The sequence below is a fragment of the Penicillium hordei genome (genome assembly GCF_028827395.1).
Source record: "Penicillium hordei strain IBT 12815 chromosome Unknown utg000001l_segment0_segment0, whole genome shotgun sequence".
NCBI classification, from domain to species: Eukaryota; Fungi; Ascomycota; class Eurotiomycetes; order Eurotiales; family Aspergillaceae; genus Penicillium; species Penicillium hordei.
The window spans coordinates 1646504-1662548 of record NW_026623142.1 but is presented as its reverse complement, the minus strand read 5'-3'; the positions used below and the strand labels follow the sequence as shown (position 1 = coordinate 1662548).

General features: G+C 48.6%; 6 protein-coding genes across 6 annotated transcripts; 5 read left to right on the top strand and 1 right to left on the bottom strand.

Annotated features, from left to right (window-relative positions):
- Nucleotides 1–3935: 3935 nt before the first annotated feature.
- Nucleotides 3936–4570, top strand: N7537_000618 (uncharacterized protein; the record flags this gene model as incomplete). Its single annotated transcript, XM_056891676.1, has 2 exons — nucleotides 3936–4169; nucleotides 4226–4570. 2 exons carry the CDS (start codon nucleotides 3936–3938, stop codon nucleotides 4568–4570), a joined length of 579 nt encoding a protein of 192 aa, XP_056756671.1.
- Nucleotides 4571–5638: 1068 nt separating this feature from the next.
- On the top strand, nucleotides 5639–5938 carry N7537_000617 (con-10 family general stress protein; the record flags this gene model as incomplete). The annotated part of the gene is made up of 2 exons (XM_056891675.1): nucleotides 5639–5764; nucleotides 5819–5938. The coding sequence occupies 2 exons, from the start codon at nucleotides 5639–5641 to the stop codon at nucleotides 5936–5938; spliced, it is 246 nt and encodes an 81-aa protein (XP_056756670.1).
- A 989-nt stretch (nucleotides 5939–6927) lies between these two features.
- Nucleotides 6928–9756, top strand: N7537_000616 (uncharacterized protein; the record flags this gene model as incomplete). The annotated part of the gene is made up of 1 exon (XM_056891674.1): nucleotides 6928–9756. The coding sequence occupies one exon, from the start codon at nucleotides 6928–6930 to the stop codon at nucleotides 9754–9756; it is 2829 nt and encodes a 942-aa protein (XP_056756669.1).
- Nucleotides 9757–10423: 667 nt separating this feature from the next.
- Nucleotides 10424–11750, bottom strand: N7537_000615 (bifunctional chorismate synthase/riboflavin reductase [NAD(P)H] ARO2; the record flags this gene model as incomplete). Its single annotated transcript, XM_056891673.1, has 3 exons — nucleotides 10424–11241; nucleotides 11303–11664; nucleotides 11716–11750. The coding sequence occupies 3 exons, from the start codon at nucleotides 11748–11750 to the stop codon at nucleotides 10424–10426; spliced, it is 1215 nt and encodes a 404-aa protein (XP_056756668.1).
- A 236-nt stretch (nucleotides 11751–11986) lies between these two features.
- On the top strand, nucleotides 11987–13324 carry N7537_000614 (putative lipoate--protein ligase; the record flags this gene model as incomplete). Its single annotated transcript, XM_056891672.1, has 1 exon — nucleotides 11987–13324. One exon carries the CDS (start codon nucleotides 11987–11989, stop codon nucleotides 13322–13324), a length of 1338 nt encoding a protein of 445 aa, XP_056756667.1.
- Nucleotides 13325–13831: 507 nt separating this feature from the next.
- Nucleotides 13832–15941, top strand: N7537_000613 (glycoside hydrolase family 154 protein; the record flags this gene model as incomplete). The annotated part of the gene is made up of 3 exons (XM_056891671.1): nucleotides 13832–14313; nucleotides 14400–14698; nucleotides 14782–15941. 3 exons carry the CDS (start codon nucleotides 13832–13834, stop codon nucleotides 15939–15941), a joined length of 1941 nt encoding a protein of 646 aa, XP_056756666.1.
- Between the last annotated feature and the right edge of the window lie 104 nt (nucleotides 15942–16045).

Sequence of the window (16045 nt, the reverse complement as noted above, 5' to 3'; positions counted from 1 at the left end):
CAATCAAGAATAACAGATCCGAAAGTAATGTCCAAAGGAAAGGCAAGACAGCCAAGAAGCTGTAAGAATTTAAAAAAAAAGAAAGAAAGAGAAAAGGATGTGTAGAGAAAGCGAGACAAGAGGGGAGAGTTGAAGAGTCGAAGGGGGAGGTTGGGTGGGTAATAGGGCAGAGCCATGATCGGGACGCCAAGAACCAAAATCAATCAGAATAATTTGAGCCAAGCAGATTAAAAAAAAAAAAAAAATAAGTTACAACTTATAACTTTGAAAGGTTTAATTGATTTACTTTGTCAAATTAATCGTATTGATATCAAATATGACAAGGTTTTATCCATATACCTAGTGGGGCTGTCAGCTCTGAAATTCCGGGCTGTTTGCAGATTAATCTAACATCTTTATAGTTATTTGAATGTTCTTATACACTTAAAGTATTAGTTACTATTTTAACTATATAGATTAAATATGTAGTTTTATATAGTTAATGTTCTTTCCCCGTGGCAAATCCGCCACTGGGTTTGGGGTCTTTACGTCGAAGACTCTCCCGTCATAATATGAGGAATTGACAGATTGCAGCAAGTAGGCAATAAGCCTAGAAGCCATCGTGAAAATGCCCAAGAAAATGGCCGACCATGGTTGCCCAACGTATGATGATTCTTAATTTTTTTTTTTTTTTTTTTTTTTTTTTTCCGGATTTCTTGGAACCCGATTCCATCGGCTCCGACAGTGAGTTCTTCTGCAGCTGTACAGGATAGTCTCTTGAGACCAGGTTACTCCGGCCCTGGTTGTATATATATCTCTCATTTTGCCTCCAATCGTATGAAGTCCAACTCGGCACCCTTTCAAACTTCTGCCCGAACTGCTGGGCCTCAATACCGGAAACTGTATTATAGGGTTTTTTTTTTGGGTATGCCTTTTCCCGGTTTTCTCTTCTTGTAGTTCGTCCCAACCAGTTGAGGTAGGAAAAAGGCAAAACTGCGTCCATGGATGGACCTTCCGTTCTTTTCGGCTTGGATACTCCGTACACTCCATCATGTTATATACATACATATATGTATGTTTGTTTAGAGAGATATATATGAATTATACTGTAACACTATATAATACTATATAATACTACAGAATACCCCCAGTCTTCGGGAGGCGTCCTGCATGAAGCTCTTTTAAGGAAGGAAATACTAAAATCCGCTGTCTGTGCGTCAGAGTATCAGTGCGCTATACTCGACGTCATATAGGGGTCTGGCCCCTTAATTAGCCTTCTTTCTGTTTTAGTATACAAGTTTCAACATAATAGGGATAAGATCTTGGCACTTTATTATGTCTCGGATTAATACTGTGATTGGCACACATTATTCTCTTGTGGCGTGTAAATCCTAGGATAGGTAATTTGCTGACTTATATTGTCTGTATCAGGTATGATCCATGGATATTCCATGATAACTCCTACGAGCACGAGAATCACAGATGCCCAGATGTTATTTATTCTCCGTTCAAACAATCCCCACAACTTATGGTGGTGCGGGGGATCACTCGATCGACTGACGAAAAAGGGGCTAAACTAGGCAAGGATGGCCGCGGGGGTTTCAATGAGCATACTTCGTAGCCTACCTACCCCAGACGCGAACTAGTTATACTAGCCTGTTCGTATGAGGTACATCGGTGTACTCATCCTCACTTGACGTTTCTGAGTGGATCGGACCAAACACCCTTGTCGTCGCATGTGTGAGACGGCTAGTCAATGGTTATATGCCGCATTCTCAGCAATAATAGTCATCTTATAGTACAGGGCTAGAGCGTGCATAAATGCCAATCACTATTAAAATTGTTGTACAGTTTGCCCCGCGCAGTGGAAGTTCGGCCTAAACATCCGACACAACACGCTCTGCAGCCATTTCCGGCGCCGATGCAGGCGATTCCAAACCGACCTAATCCTATAAAAGACCAAGAGGCAGAAGTCTCATGGGTAATTGTCTGGGTTGGCTACGCCTTGACCGTTTCAATAAAACAACAATCTTGTTCCACATGATCTTTAGTCTTTTATTTCATTTTATTCCATATCCAGGTTCAAATTATTAGTTGATTTTCTCCAGGACGCATGTACCTACAGTACCTACAGTCCCCGAGCGCCACCTGCACCGCAAAAAGCGATCAAAGCACACGAAGACGAGCATCGCCTCTGCTCACCACGCGCAATTCTATTCCAAATCCCACATCCCTCATCCCTCATCCAATTCGGGATCTACGCTGATACTCATTGAGGGAAGTTGCTCGTGTTGATCCTGTTGTATGACGAAAGGGGTAAGAATGATTTTCGCTCCTCTTGTCTTTGATTGAGTCCCGGTTGGCCGGGCATGTGCCATGCGCTAGTCCCTTATTACTCTGTGTTAACGTCGAGCTGAATTTGCAATTTGGCTGTGTTGAACACCGGATATTAGACACCCGTGGACTAGGCGCTACTGTACATGGTGTTTGTGCGAAGGCACGTTGCGATGTGGTTTGATTTAGATTATTGCTCTCAGTTACCTACTCCGTAGTGGTTTTGGTTTTGGAGTAAGCACCAAAGTTGTTTGGTTTCAAATAATAATAAACCGGAAGAGCCCTGTTTATGTCTCTGAATCTCTGATTTCTACAAGTGATTGGACACAAGTCCACAAGTGGCAACTCTCTTGTCTTGGAAAACCATTTATACTCTATATGAAGGCAAAGTGCACGATCACAAAGTATTGGATATTTGCCTATCATTGCCGAACAAAGCTAAACCACCTGTCCACCGATCTCATTATCTCATTTACTCGCAATGATCGATTGGCTAAATTCAACTTACTTTTCAACTTATTTTTGCTTTTCCCCCTTCCCTCTCGTACTCCTGAGACCTGGTAGCCCTAAAAGCCGGTGACTGACGATGATAACCGCTGAGCCCACGTAGTCTGTTCGAGCATTTTTCCATGCACGGGTCCCGTTTTGTGTACCTTGAATAAGCGAGATAGTCATTTGCTTACACTACTAGCTCTAACGGGACTGTAGAGTACAGTCTACGCTTATACATGGACCTCCCATTCATAGTCAGACATATATCTACTCCATGCTCGTATTCGACCTACATAATTTTAGCTTGCCCAATTGGGGTGCCGCCACTTTCATCATTTCATCTATACATGCCCAGGTGGGCTCACATATCTTACTAAGGTTAATAAGCAGCCAGATAATACTTAGTGAAGGCTCAAGACATGCTTAGTGAGTACTCAGATTAACCCTGGAGGTGAACCCGATTTACCTACTCGTTTGTCCGCTAGTATTAAAGAATCCGTCTTAGTGATGAACTCATTAAGATTATGGTACAGATTTCGAAAAAGTTACCTCTGTGTCTAAAATAGCTACGAGGCGCTTATGTGTAGTTGGTATTCTGCAAATAGGGGAACGAGAGCCTACGAGTGCATTGATGATTCAAACATGACTGGTAAATCAGTCATCGTATATATTTCCCATGGAATTTTATCTTGCGATTTGTGACCCTAGGATACACAGTAAGGAAACTACTCGAATCACATATGATATCATAAATAGCCAAGATCATGTGAGTCCCTAGCATTCTAGAAATGTGACACGACGCTCATTACATCCACTAGACGTAAGATCTACCTACCACTTTCGGGATTGTCGAGGCTTGGATAGGAATACAGCAAACATCATATCTTCCATTACTATACTACATCTATTAGTTCACGTAAGTGTGACCTAGCGCGCAGCTAGACAAATAAGGACTCTGATTATAATTACACTTGGTATAAGGAGACCACGTTCCAGCCTGCTGTGGTTGCTGGGGTGGATCTTCTTCCAAGGCCATAATGACTTCCGCCCTTCGTTCATTAAGAACTCCTCATTTCAGTCAACCCGTGTCCCGCGTTTTTCAGAGACGTGGAATTGCAACAGCTACCACCATGACACCCCGCATCATCGACACGATCAAAAAAGATCACCGGGAGATTGAATCATATTATGGCACGATAATTACCTCCAAGGATGAGGATGAACAGACCCGCTTCCAGAATCTGTTTACCTGGGAACTAGCTCGACACTCCATTGGAGAAGAGCTTATTGTTTATCCTCTCTTTGAAAGACTACTCTCCGATGGTGTGGCAATGGCCAATAAGGACCGTGATCAACACCTGAAAGTAGGTCAAGCTCCCCTGCTACCTATCATGGTTTTAACGTGATGTAATGGATATAGGTCAAAATGCAACTGAAGGCATTCCAAAATATGACACCTTCAGACACGCAGTTTGTTCCTACTATCAGGGAGCTGATGGAGAGCCTTTCCGAGCATATCAAAGAGGAGGAGAGTTACGATTTGCCTAAACTGGAGCAAGCCCTGTCTCAAGAGGATAGTGAGGGCTGCTCTAAGAGCTTTGACCGAACGAAGATGTTCGTCCCTTCGCGTTCTCACCCTAGTGCACCAGACAAGCCTCCGTACGAGACAGTTGTGGGGCTTCTAACAGCACCGATCGATCACCTCGCTGACCTCTTCCGTAAGTGGCCTGATACTTCTGGAATGCCTAATCCCTCTACGAAATAAAACTCGCTTGCAGGCTGCATGCATTCTGTTATAATTCTTTTCCGGACATTATGTACTTAGAATGCCGTTGATTGACTCCATTATCGTGTATGTTATATATCAACCAATGTTGATTTATTGGTTAGCTTATTATTTACTTTGGTTTGAGACGATGATTCCATAAATTCGGGCTAAGTTATACAATTCACAATTACGGTGACGTGACGAAAATCGACATTGACTCCAAATTTTGGGATTTGGGTCTGGGAAATCACACAATATCATTGGCACCAGTCCAGTTCCATCCCAGTACCTCTTGCCTTCTTTCGATTGAATTCTGTACCCCTGAGTTGGTCTAGAGGCCAGGTCTGGAAAGATACACGGGCGGACTTGTGTAAGTGGTGGATCGTTTAGATCATATTTCCCTAGTGGTTCTGTCGAGCGTATCACTGACATTTATCATTGAAGCCAATGTTGCTCATTAATTTCGTGACTTTGATATGTATTCTTAAATACCCAGATGTACATACCTAATCCTAAGTACATACTGTCTAACTTTGATTGTATGCTCCGTACTCTACCGTGCTGGGTTTGAACAGGTTGAACATTTGACTGGGTCTTGAATTTTGTCTAATATAAGATTATATGTGCCTATTTTGTTGAATATAATGGCATAGAGGATTGATTCTTGCGGCACTTTGATCTACTATTCAACAACTAAGTATACATTTACATAATAGTGACGCGGTTTCCTTCGACACAAAGCTCCTGCTCATGAGCCTACATACACACACGAGACCAGTAGAACTTGTCCCCACCATTCTCTCCTTATGGTTAATAATATTCCTTGAAACTTCCCCAGATGGATCGTCGTGAAGCCATGGGAAAGTGTTCAGTGGAGGCAACATTGAAATAAGGCAAGCTGGGGCTGAATAGACGTCAAGATGACTCCATCCCATCTGGCAAAAGCCACCTCGTGGCGTTAGATATAGTTAGATATATAAATACGCAATGAATTTAGCATAGAATCATACAATTCAATACTTCGAACTATCTGCAATCACATATTACTATTCCGTACATATCACAATGGTCGACAACCCCAACCCTGGTAACTTCCACAACCGACCCCACGAAGAGGTCGAGCAAATTGCTCGAAAGGGTGGACAGTCTAGCCATCATAGTGGATTTGCTTCAATGGATGCCAATAAGCAGGTGAGTAAAAGCAGCTTCTATCTATTTTGATATAGCAAACTCACTTCTTTTAAGAGAGACATTGCTTCGAAGGGCGGGCACGCTTCGCGTGGAAAATTCGAGCCAGGAAGCCCTAGAGCCAAGGAGGCAGGCCGGAAGGGAGGTAGATCCGCCCACCAGCAGCCGGAGGAATAGGGTGATCTTTCTTTTTATCATCGCCGCGGCTGGCAAGCTGTTAGCCTCAGCTACTATGTACCCTTTGGGCTGTATGGTGAAAGGAATCAAATGGACTTTCCAACATTAGGATTATAAGAAAGGCATCCATGTCTATTCCTTGGAGTGATACATTCGTTTACGACCTCCGCTTCAATGGTGAAATTGGGGCTTCTCGCCTAACTCTGTTACATCGCCTGGTCCCTATATCCAAGAAATAGACCGTACCTAGAACGTCTTAAGCTAGGTTTTATAGTCTTTCAGCTCCCTTTCCGCTGGTCAACCTTTTCAATTCTATTACCTTGCGGGGAAAAAGCACCTTTAGGGCCGTTGTCAAGATTGAATTTATGCATGTGTTAAGGTGCTCTGAGACATCTGATACCCGCTTTCGTCAAGGCCCACATGGGGAATCTTGATAACGTCAAATCAAGTTACCTAGGTAATTAAAATCCATCACATTTATTAAAGAAATCAAGTTTTAATGGTTTTAATGCTACTGCCTGATGTACGTGGCTTGAAATGCCACTTTGCGTTGCATAGGGGAATACTTTAGTGTGAATCCTCACATGAAAAACACGCAATCGCCCGCCGTTGCCGAGCAACGAGGTTGATCCCGCGTCAATCTAAGCCTTGGTCCATTAACTTGACTCTTTCTTTGTTTAGGCCGGCCAAATAAAGTCGGGCGAATGAAAAAAGTGATTCTTGGTACTATTAATGATTGGTCTGATAATATAGAGAGGCCTAGCTCGGATCGTAAACAAAAGTTTGCTATCCCTCTACAATGTTACCCCTTCAATATCTCTTTGCTTCTCTACCTTTTCATGGTCATTGTCATTGTCATTATCATTGACGTTGATGTTAACTATCAAAATTTAACTACATTGCGCCGTCCGAAAATAGATCTTCGCGTGGCACGCCATGCTCGCCGATCCTGGCATGTATCCCTGCTCCTGATTGTCTCAGATCGCAACATGAAGCACCGAAAAGCAAAGACATTCCTGCTTGCGCTCCTTGCGCTAGTTGATCACTCTACTGCAATCCCATACACTTCATCTTCCATCTTCCTTTCCCCACAACACAATGACTCCCTCGCGTACATCCTCCGACCTAGCTCCACTGGTCAAACCGAGTTCGTCTCCCTGAACCTGTCCAGCAGTATCGATGCCGAGAATCTATCTTATCAAACCCTGCTGAAGAGCACGCCGTTCTACAGTTCTGATCAGAACTCAAGCTTTGTTGCTGCCATCAATGATCAAGGCCTCATCACAGTTTACTCGGGCAACTGCCACAGTGCATCCGACAACCCGGTCCTATGGCAGTTCCACCCAAACAGCAAAAGCTCAATCGGCAATGGGACTTGGGATAGACTGCCAGTCATTACCAGCGACCCAAAAACGGCACCGAACTACCTGACAGCAGCGTTCACGTATTCGGCATCCCACTACGAAGATGAGAGTTCCATGTACGCTTTTGGTGGGATGTGCCCATTCGCGAACAGCACGGACGAAACATGGGTCTCGGCAGCCAACTACTCCCAGTCAACGGTCGTGTTAGGGCCGAGTCCCTACTACAACACCAAGTTCACCGCTGCCACTACTGGCAAACGCGCACCGCCCGTCGCTGAAGCTGGAATGGCCGTCGTGCCGCTCCAGCCTACCTACGCTGCCGGGTCTACGGGAAAACAGCAGGACTTTTTGTTTATTGGTGGCCATACCAGACAGGCGTTCCTTAACATGTCACAATTTGCCATTTTCTCGCTGCCGCAGCAAAGCTGGAGCTTTGTTTCTGCAACGTTGAATTCGACAACGAAGGCTGAGCTGACTACTCGGGATACGGTTTCTATTGAGCCTCGCTCCGGCCACACTGCGGTTCTCTCGGAAGATGGCAATAGAGTGTTTGTATTTGGAGGTTGGGTGGGCGATATGACTGTCCCTGCCGAGCCGCAATTTGCAGTTCTGGACCTTGCAGAAGGGTTTGGCGGAGCCACAGAATGGATTTGGACAGCACCCTCTTTTGAAGAATTGGGGATTGCCAAGGGTGCTGGCATTTTTGGCCATGGAGCGGCAATGCTCCCTGGGGGGGTGATGATGATTTCTGGGGGCTACAATATCCCGAAACCATCCTCGAAACGGGCCTCAGCGACTGCACAGTCCAACTCGCAGGTCTATCTCTACAATGTGACTTCGAGCAGCTGGGTCACCTCTTACAGCAATCCTGCAGCTAGTTCATCGAATGCGTCCTCTAATTCCGATAAGCTTTCATCATCCCAAAAGGCCGGCTTAGGGGTTGGATTGGGCATTGGATGCCCCGCTGCTGTGGCCATCCTTTTGTGCGGATGGAACTACCACCGAAAACGCCGTGTAAAGGGCAAGCGAGACTCGCAGCTACGGGAACTTGCTCTGGGAGCAGAACGAGCTCATTTCTGGGGCCGAGATTGTCCAACCCAAGCAAGTAGCGTTCGGAGTTCTGGAATGAGCGAAAGAAAGGATGCCCCCATGTATTCTTGGTCAGCCAATCGTAGCCAGACGACACGACCAAACTGGAAAGACCGGGGCGAAGGCACGGCAGAGAGGACTGGCCTGCTGATGGACCCTACTAGTCCAGTCAAGAATAGCCGACCCCTTGTGATACCTCCAGTGAACAATAGGCCATTCTCATATCGAAACAGTGAATACCAGCGCAGTGATGCTACTGGTGATATTCACCCTATTGATGAACGCGAGGAAGATGAAGCGATCTTCCGAGAACATCTCATGGCAACCATCCCAGTTGAAACAGGACCCACGGTTAAGACGACGGAGCCTGAAGACCCCTTCTCAGATACCCCCTACGCAACCCCCCGGAGCACCATATTTGGCGTTGGCCTAGGTCCTTTCTACAGCCGGCGAAAGGATATTGGCTCTATGGATGCCGAGTCCCTGACAAAAAGCGACCGAACAGCCACCAACCTGTCAGACAACTCAGCCTTCTCCCTTCCGTCCGCCCAACCTGTAGGCAAGGTCAACCAGGCACGAGGCATCGTCGTCAATCGACCTTTGAGCTGGGGCAGCGGGCGCCAATCACTGGAATACCTCGCCGCAGCCTCAACACACAGCGACCCAGAAGGCGTTAGCCCCTCGGAGAAATCAGTATCAGCGGATTCTTACTCTACAGCCCAGACAAACATGTCCCACAGCCGGTCAGAGAACGAGTCCCTCCTATTCGACGCCCTCGACCACCCCGCACCCTCATCCCCCTCAAAACTGCCTCGAGAATCTAAACCTAAAGCCTCCGACTGGGTAATGAACACCATGCGCCGAGCCCTAACAATGACCCGCCGCAGCCCTGACAGCGAGCTATACTCCGATGCCAGAACCACTAGCACAGTGCACCATGCCTCCGGCATTGACCGCCGCAGCACGTTACTAGGATCCGGCCAACAATCCACAGACTCCGGCCCCAGCACGCCGCGCCGAGCAGTCAGCGCTTCGGCAGAGTTATTCCGTCGCAAGCAGGGTGCCAAGGACTGGAATGCGCGCAAGCGTGTTTCTGACGATGTGTTTAACACTGCCCGGTCTACACGCGATGATCTTTTCATCGGCGCGCCGGGATACCTGGGTAACGAAACCGGCTTCGGGGATGACGAGGAAGATGTTCATGATTGGGACTTGGAGGGTGCTGCTGAAGGCAGACGAGTCCAGATGACTTTTACCGTTCCTCGAGAGAAACTTCGTGTCGTTAATGCTACCGCTGGCGATATTGATAGTGTGTCCGAGCGCTCTGTTAGTTGGGGCACTGGGAACCGGAGGGTTAGCACCTAGATCTGAGATCTGGGGTTTTGTTCCTTTCTCCTGATTGTCTTGATTCTCTTTTTTTGTATTACCTTCTCACTTGTACTTTGGCATGTTCCTTTTTTTTTTTTAGGCGAGGTTTGGTGTCTGCATCTATGAGAGACACCCGGAGATGTGTTGTGTTGCATTGCATCGCATTGCGTCGTTTGTACACAACTTGGTCGTGTGGGTTTTCGTTCGTTTCCTTGGAGTCTTTACTTTTTGTCACACCGCTCTTTGTGGGTGGCTGCTGTTTTCTGTCGTTTTGATATCCACAGCGATGTTTTGATGCCGTTCCGAGACGAGATGAGATGATTGTCCTGATGAATCGATGTCTCCCTTTTTTTTTATTATGACTCTTCGCTAGAGAGTAGCGTTTGTTGGATTAGGTAGCGAGTCCAAAATTCATCTCTTGCTTTAAGATTTATTGAGCTTTTAGTAGACTGTAGTTCTTACATAGACAGCTTCATACGCTAGAAATTTCCAGAAGACGAGGATGTAGGTTATCCCGAAATTGGTAAAAGCATGAACATGGCATCTATATAACACTTTTTGTAGCTCCATGATGCATCAAAGATGTATATAGACTCAGACATGACCCTTCTTAATGACGCTTGCATATAACATTTTTAATATAACTTGTCAGGTTTCCTCCCATCTATGACGAAGGAGCACCAGTCGCAGGGTGAGTGGGAATAGTCTGAGGCTTCCGGGGAAGCAAGTTCTTGGCACCCTCACGGGCATACTGAGCCATGAGAGCGTCCATGACAACGAGCGACGACATAGCCTCAACGATAGGGACAGCACGGGGGGTAACACAAGGATCGTGACGACCCTTAGCCTCCAGGACACCCTCCTCACCGTCGTAAGTAGTAGTGGTCTGCGCCTGGCCGATAGTAGCCGCGGGCTTGAACGCGACGCGGAAGTAGATTGACGCGCCATTGGAGATACCACCCTGGATACCGCCAGAGTTGTTAGTCTTGGTAGTGAGGCGGGGGTTGCTTGCGGTCTGGTCAACGATGAAGGGGTCGTTGTGAATGGAGCCGGGGACCTCGCAGCCGCCGAAACCGGAGCCGATCTCGAAGCCCTTGGTTGCGGGGATGCTGAGCATCGCGTGGCCCAGCTTAGCTTCAAGCTTATCGAAGCAGGGCTCGCCAAGTCCAACTGGCACGTTGCGGATCACACATGTTACGGTTCCACCGATGCTGTCGTTGTTGTCGCGGAACTTCTCGATGACTTTGGTCATGCGCTCAGCGGCGGCGGTTTCCGGGCATCGGATGGGCGCGAAGGAGTCGACGGTTTGACGGTCAATCGTCTCGATCAGCTTAAGGAACTCCGGATTCGTGGAGGGGGAGGGGTGTTCGGGGGTCGGGGGGAAGAGGTGCTCGTTGCCAACGGAGGAGACGAAGGCGACGATTTCGATGTTATGCGCCAGGCTGAGGAACTTCTCAGCGATGGCGCCGGCGGCAACACGGCCTGTGGGGGTTGGATTAGCGAGAGTACTCGTTTCCGATGTTGATGGTTACACATAACGTACCAATGGTCTCACGGGCGCTGCTCCGACCACCGCCGCTGCTGGCCTTGACGCCGTATTTCTCAAGGTAGGTGAAGTCGGCATGGCTAGGGCGGGGGTACAGGTCCATTGTGCTATTGCCGTAGTCCTTGGGACGCTGGTCCTCATTGCGGACGACCATAGCAATTGGCGTACCCAGAGTGATGCCGAACTCTGTGCCTGACTGGATCTCGACTCGGTCCTTCTCGTCTCGCGGGGTAGTAAGGGCGCTTTGGCCGGGACGGCGCCGGGTCATTTGAGGCTGGATGTCGGCCTCAGTGAGTTCTAGGCCCGGAGGGCATCCGTCGACGATACAGCCGACAGAGCGACAGTGGGATTCGCCATAACTGAATCGTGGGTGTTAGTAGTGATGTGTGTGGTGGGGGTGGGCAACTTACGTGGTGACACGGAAATATTGACCCCACGTCGACATGATGGGCGTTGAAAGATGGTCGCAAGGTAATGAAGTAAAAGTATAAGTTCAAAGACCCCAAGATCAATAAGAACAGTAGAATAGGAAGAGAAAACAAAAGTGATGACTGACCGCAAGTAGAAAAAAGGAAATTGGAAATCGACTCATCGCTGGAATTCCTATCTGGGACTAGCGCAACCGACTATCGGCCCATAACTTTCGTGATGCGGTCAATAACTTCGCCCACCCTTGCTCCAATGCTCGCCCTTCGAGGATATTCCTCGTCTTCGGCACTTTGGACTAACCCACTAAAGCATGGCTGGATTCGCCATAATTCGTCATATCCCGCTCGCCAATTCGCCGAGCTCGCCAGCCGTCCCTCTTCTTTACACCAGATCTACCAATCACTATCAACAGATCCCTACGTGAACCTTTCGATCGAACACTTCCTACTAGAAAATGCCCCAGCAGAGTCCAGCATTTTGTTCCTTTATGCCAATCGACCATGTGTAGTCATTGGTCGCAACCAGAACCCATGGCTTGAGACCGATCTCCGCGCACTTCATAATGATCGTAGGAACGGTACGACGGGAGAAGATGAAGCTGCAGTATTTGTGCGTCGGCGATCAGGCGGCGGGGCTGTCTTCCATGATGAAGGTAACCTAAATTACAGCGTTATATGCCCACGTACCTCGTTTACGCGCGACAAGCATGCCGAGATGGTGGTGCGCGCACTTCATCAGGTCGGGGCTACCAACACCAGTGTCAATGAGCGGCATGATATTGTCATGGCCCGAGCAGAGGGAATGAAAATGGATCCCGACGAGCCTCTGACACGCAAGGTGTCTGGCTCTGCGTTCAAGCTCACTCGACACCGAGCCCTCCACCATGGCACTTGCTTGCTCGATTCCCCGAATATTCATGATCTTGGCCGGTACCTGCGATCATCCGCCCGCCCGTATATCCTGGCTAAGGGCGTTGAGAGCGTTCGTTCTCCGGTCGGGAATGTCTCGGCTGCGTTAGCCGACTCATTCTTTTCCATGCAGAGCGTGGTTCAGAGTGTGATCGAGCAGTTTGCTCGGCTCTACGAAGTACATCCCGATGCTGTTCTCAGGGCCCAGCGTGCTCATGCAAACGAGCCTGAAGTCTTTGCTGGGGACTCTTGGGTTGTTGGTACAGTGGGAGAAGTGCAGGGTGAGCAGGTGCCTGCCATTGGGAAAGGAATTGCCGAGCTACGCTCGTTGGAGTGGAAGTACACTCAAACACCGCGCTTCACTTTCTCAACGTACCCCATCGAGGAAGACCCCCGTGAACGGCCGCCATTGCCCTACTCGCTCCCCTCGAGTACTCGTGCATTCCTCCGCCTGCAGCATGGCGCTATCATCGAAAGCCACATCTCTGTCTCACCTGACGAGTCCACCGCATCTGACCAAGCCAGTCGCGTCCATTCGGCACTGAACGGACAGAAGCTACACGAGATTACCTTGGCCCGGTGGACCGAGATCCTAAAGCAGGGTCTTGGTGAGACCGAGGGAGTCGATGATGCTCTTGTGAAAGAGCTGGCCCAATTCTTGGGTGGCCTTTTGGGGGGTTAACTGTCCAATTGCATTGATGCCATGCGATTCGTGGCGTGTATAGATATTGAATTCTCTTGGACCCTATGTACAATATAATACCATGATATCCTATATGACAAAAGCCACACTATTGGTTGCGTTGCCTGTCTCCTTCATTGGTGGACGATAATTTCCCCACTTATCAGATTCTCACAGCTTTCGGACAGACTAGCCTCTTGTCACTGATGATCTCCCCACGTTACGTCGACCGGCTAAATGCGAACCCCACGCTAGCCCCAGGATTCCCCCAAGGACTACGCACAGATCCAACTGGCTGAATCGGCATTCTCAGCGAGTTCCGATTCGCACCAAAATGACCTCTGTGATGACTATACATCGGGATAGTCATGCGAACCCCGATATCAAGTCCCTATTAAGCAATTAATAATCGGCAATTAACCCGACGCCAATCTTTATAAAACCTACAACCACCCTATCAAACAAACAAAAGCTACCATAACAGCGCAAACTCTTTATAGCCGTATCATGTCTATCCACGCTAACGGCCGAACCCCCTCACATGCCTTCAGCGAATCCCTGTTCCGGACCAGATCCGACCTACAAGAAGCATGTCGCGCCATTCTTGACCCGCTGGTACCCCTCTTTACACTAGGCGGCACACGCGTCAAAGTAGGCACGTCGACGACACGATTCGACGAAGGCGGTGCCCAGATTGAGGGATACGCCCGCCCGCTATGGGGCCTGGCCTCGCTGCTAGGCGGCGAATATGAATACGCCGAGGCCGGGCGCTGGCGCCAGGGGATAATCAACGGAACTGATCCCGAACACCCGGAGTTCTGGGGTCATATCGAGGATATGGATCAGCGCATGGTGGAGATGTGTCCGATTGGGTTTGCGCTTGCTGTTGCGCCTCATGCCTTTTGGGATCCATTGACGGAGAAGCAGAGGGGGAATGTTGGTAGTTGGCTGGCGAGTATTAATGCGCGCGAGATGCCAAATACGAATTGGTATGTTATGGCTTGATCCTGCTTAGGATGGTCTTTTGTTGGCGTGGATTGAATGAGTTGACTAATTTTGATTGGGGCAATTGTAGGTTGTGGTTCCGTGTCTTTGCAAACTTGGGCCTCAGAAAGAATGGCGCTGATTACTCTTTGTCTCGTATTGAGGCTGATATGGACCATCTGGACACCTTCCATGTTGGCGGAGGATGGAGCAATGATGGTCCTAAGAGTCATCATCAGATGGATTACTACTCGGGCTCATTCGCCATTCAGTTTTTGCAGCTTCTTTATTCGAAGCTGGCCGGTGACTTTGATCCTGAGCGTGCTGAGCGCTATCGCCAGCGGGCACGGGAGTTCGCTAAAGACTTTGTGCACTACTTCGATCCTAACGGTACGTGTCGCGGTCTTTCTGACATGATTTTCTCTCTTCTTTTGATAAGTAGCTTGGTCCTGACTAGAGGTACTATCAAATAGGCAGTGCCATCCCATTCGGACGCTCTATGACCTATCGATTTGCCATGGTTGGATTCTGGGGTGCATTAGGCTTCGCAGATGTCGAATTACCGGAACCACTGACATGGGGTGTGGTGAGGGGGATTGTGCTTCGCCATTTCCGGTGGTGGTCTACGCAACGTGACATGTTTAACAACGACGGCACGTTGAGTCTAGGATACTCGTACGCTAACATGTACCTAACGGAGAATTACAATTTCCCCGGGTCACCATACTGGTGCTGTCTCTCGTTTACCCCACTGGCACTACCGGAGACACATCCATTCTGGTCCGCACAAGAGGAGCCTTACCCAAGTTCCTCCTTACCTGAAGTGGTCGCCCTCAAATACCCCAAACATATTGCCATCCGTCGTGGTGGACACTCTTTCCTGTTGTCATCTGGCCAAGCATGCCACTACCCCCTCAAAGCGACACAAGCCAAGTATGGAAAGTTTGCATACAGCTCTGCCTTTGGATACTCGGTTCCGACGGGTGGATACCAGCTGGAGCAGCATGCTCCAGACAGCATGCTTGCGTTATCAGACGACGGCGGCGATATCTGGCAGACTAGACGGCTGGCACTCGATGCACGTTTCGAGGAACCAGAGCTCAAGGGCCAGCCTATTCTTGTGTCTGGTTGGAAGCCGTGGCCAGATGTGGATATCGAGACCATTCTCATTCCGCCGACGGGGGAAACCGAGAACTGGCATCTGCGCGCTCACCATGTGCGCACCGGCCGCGATCTGCAAACCTCTGAAGGTGCCTTTGCTATCTACGGATGTCGCAGCGATAACGGTCGTACCTTAGGGCCTATGGATGGGGATGATTCTGAGGGGACGATGCATGACAGCCGAAGTGGACTTGTCGTTTCATCGGCTGGGGCTGTTGGCATCGTCGAACTCCATTCGGCTATTGAGCGGGCTGGTCGTATCGTCCTGGCTGATCCGAACTCTAATATCATTCATGGACGCACGCTGTTGCCGTCACTTTCAGCGGACCTGGCAGCTGGCCAGGATTGCTGGTTCGTCTCGGCCGTTTATGCTGTGCCAGACCGTCAACGGAATTGGAAAGCAGCTTGGGAGAAGAAGCCCGTTATTCCGGAGTGGCTACTGAAGAGGATGGAGAGTACAGATCAGAGTTGATTACTGGTAGACATTCCGATTTGATATTGTGCAATACCCGAGAACGATGAGTCTGAAATGAACCATGGAATTATCATCCTATTCTGGAAAGGTTTACTGTATTG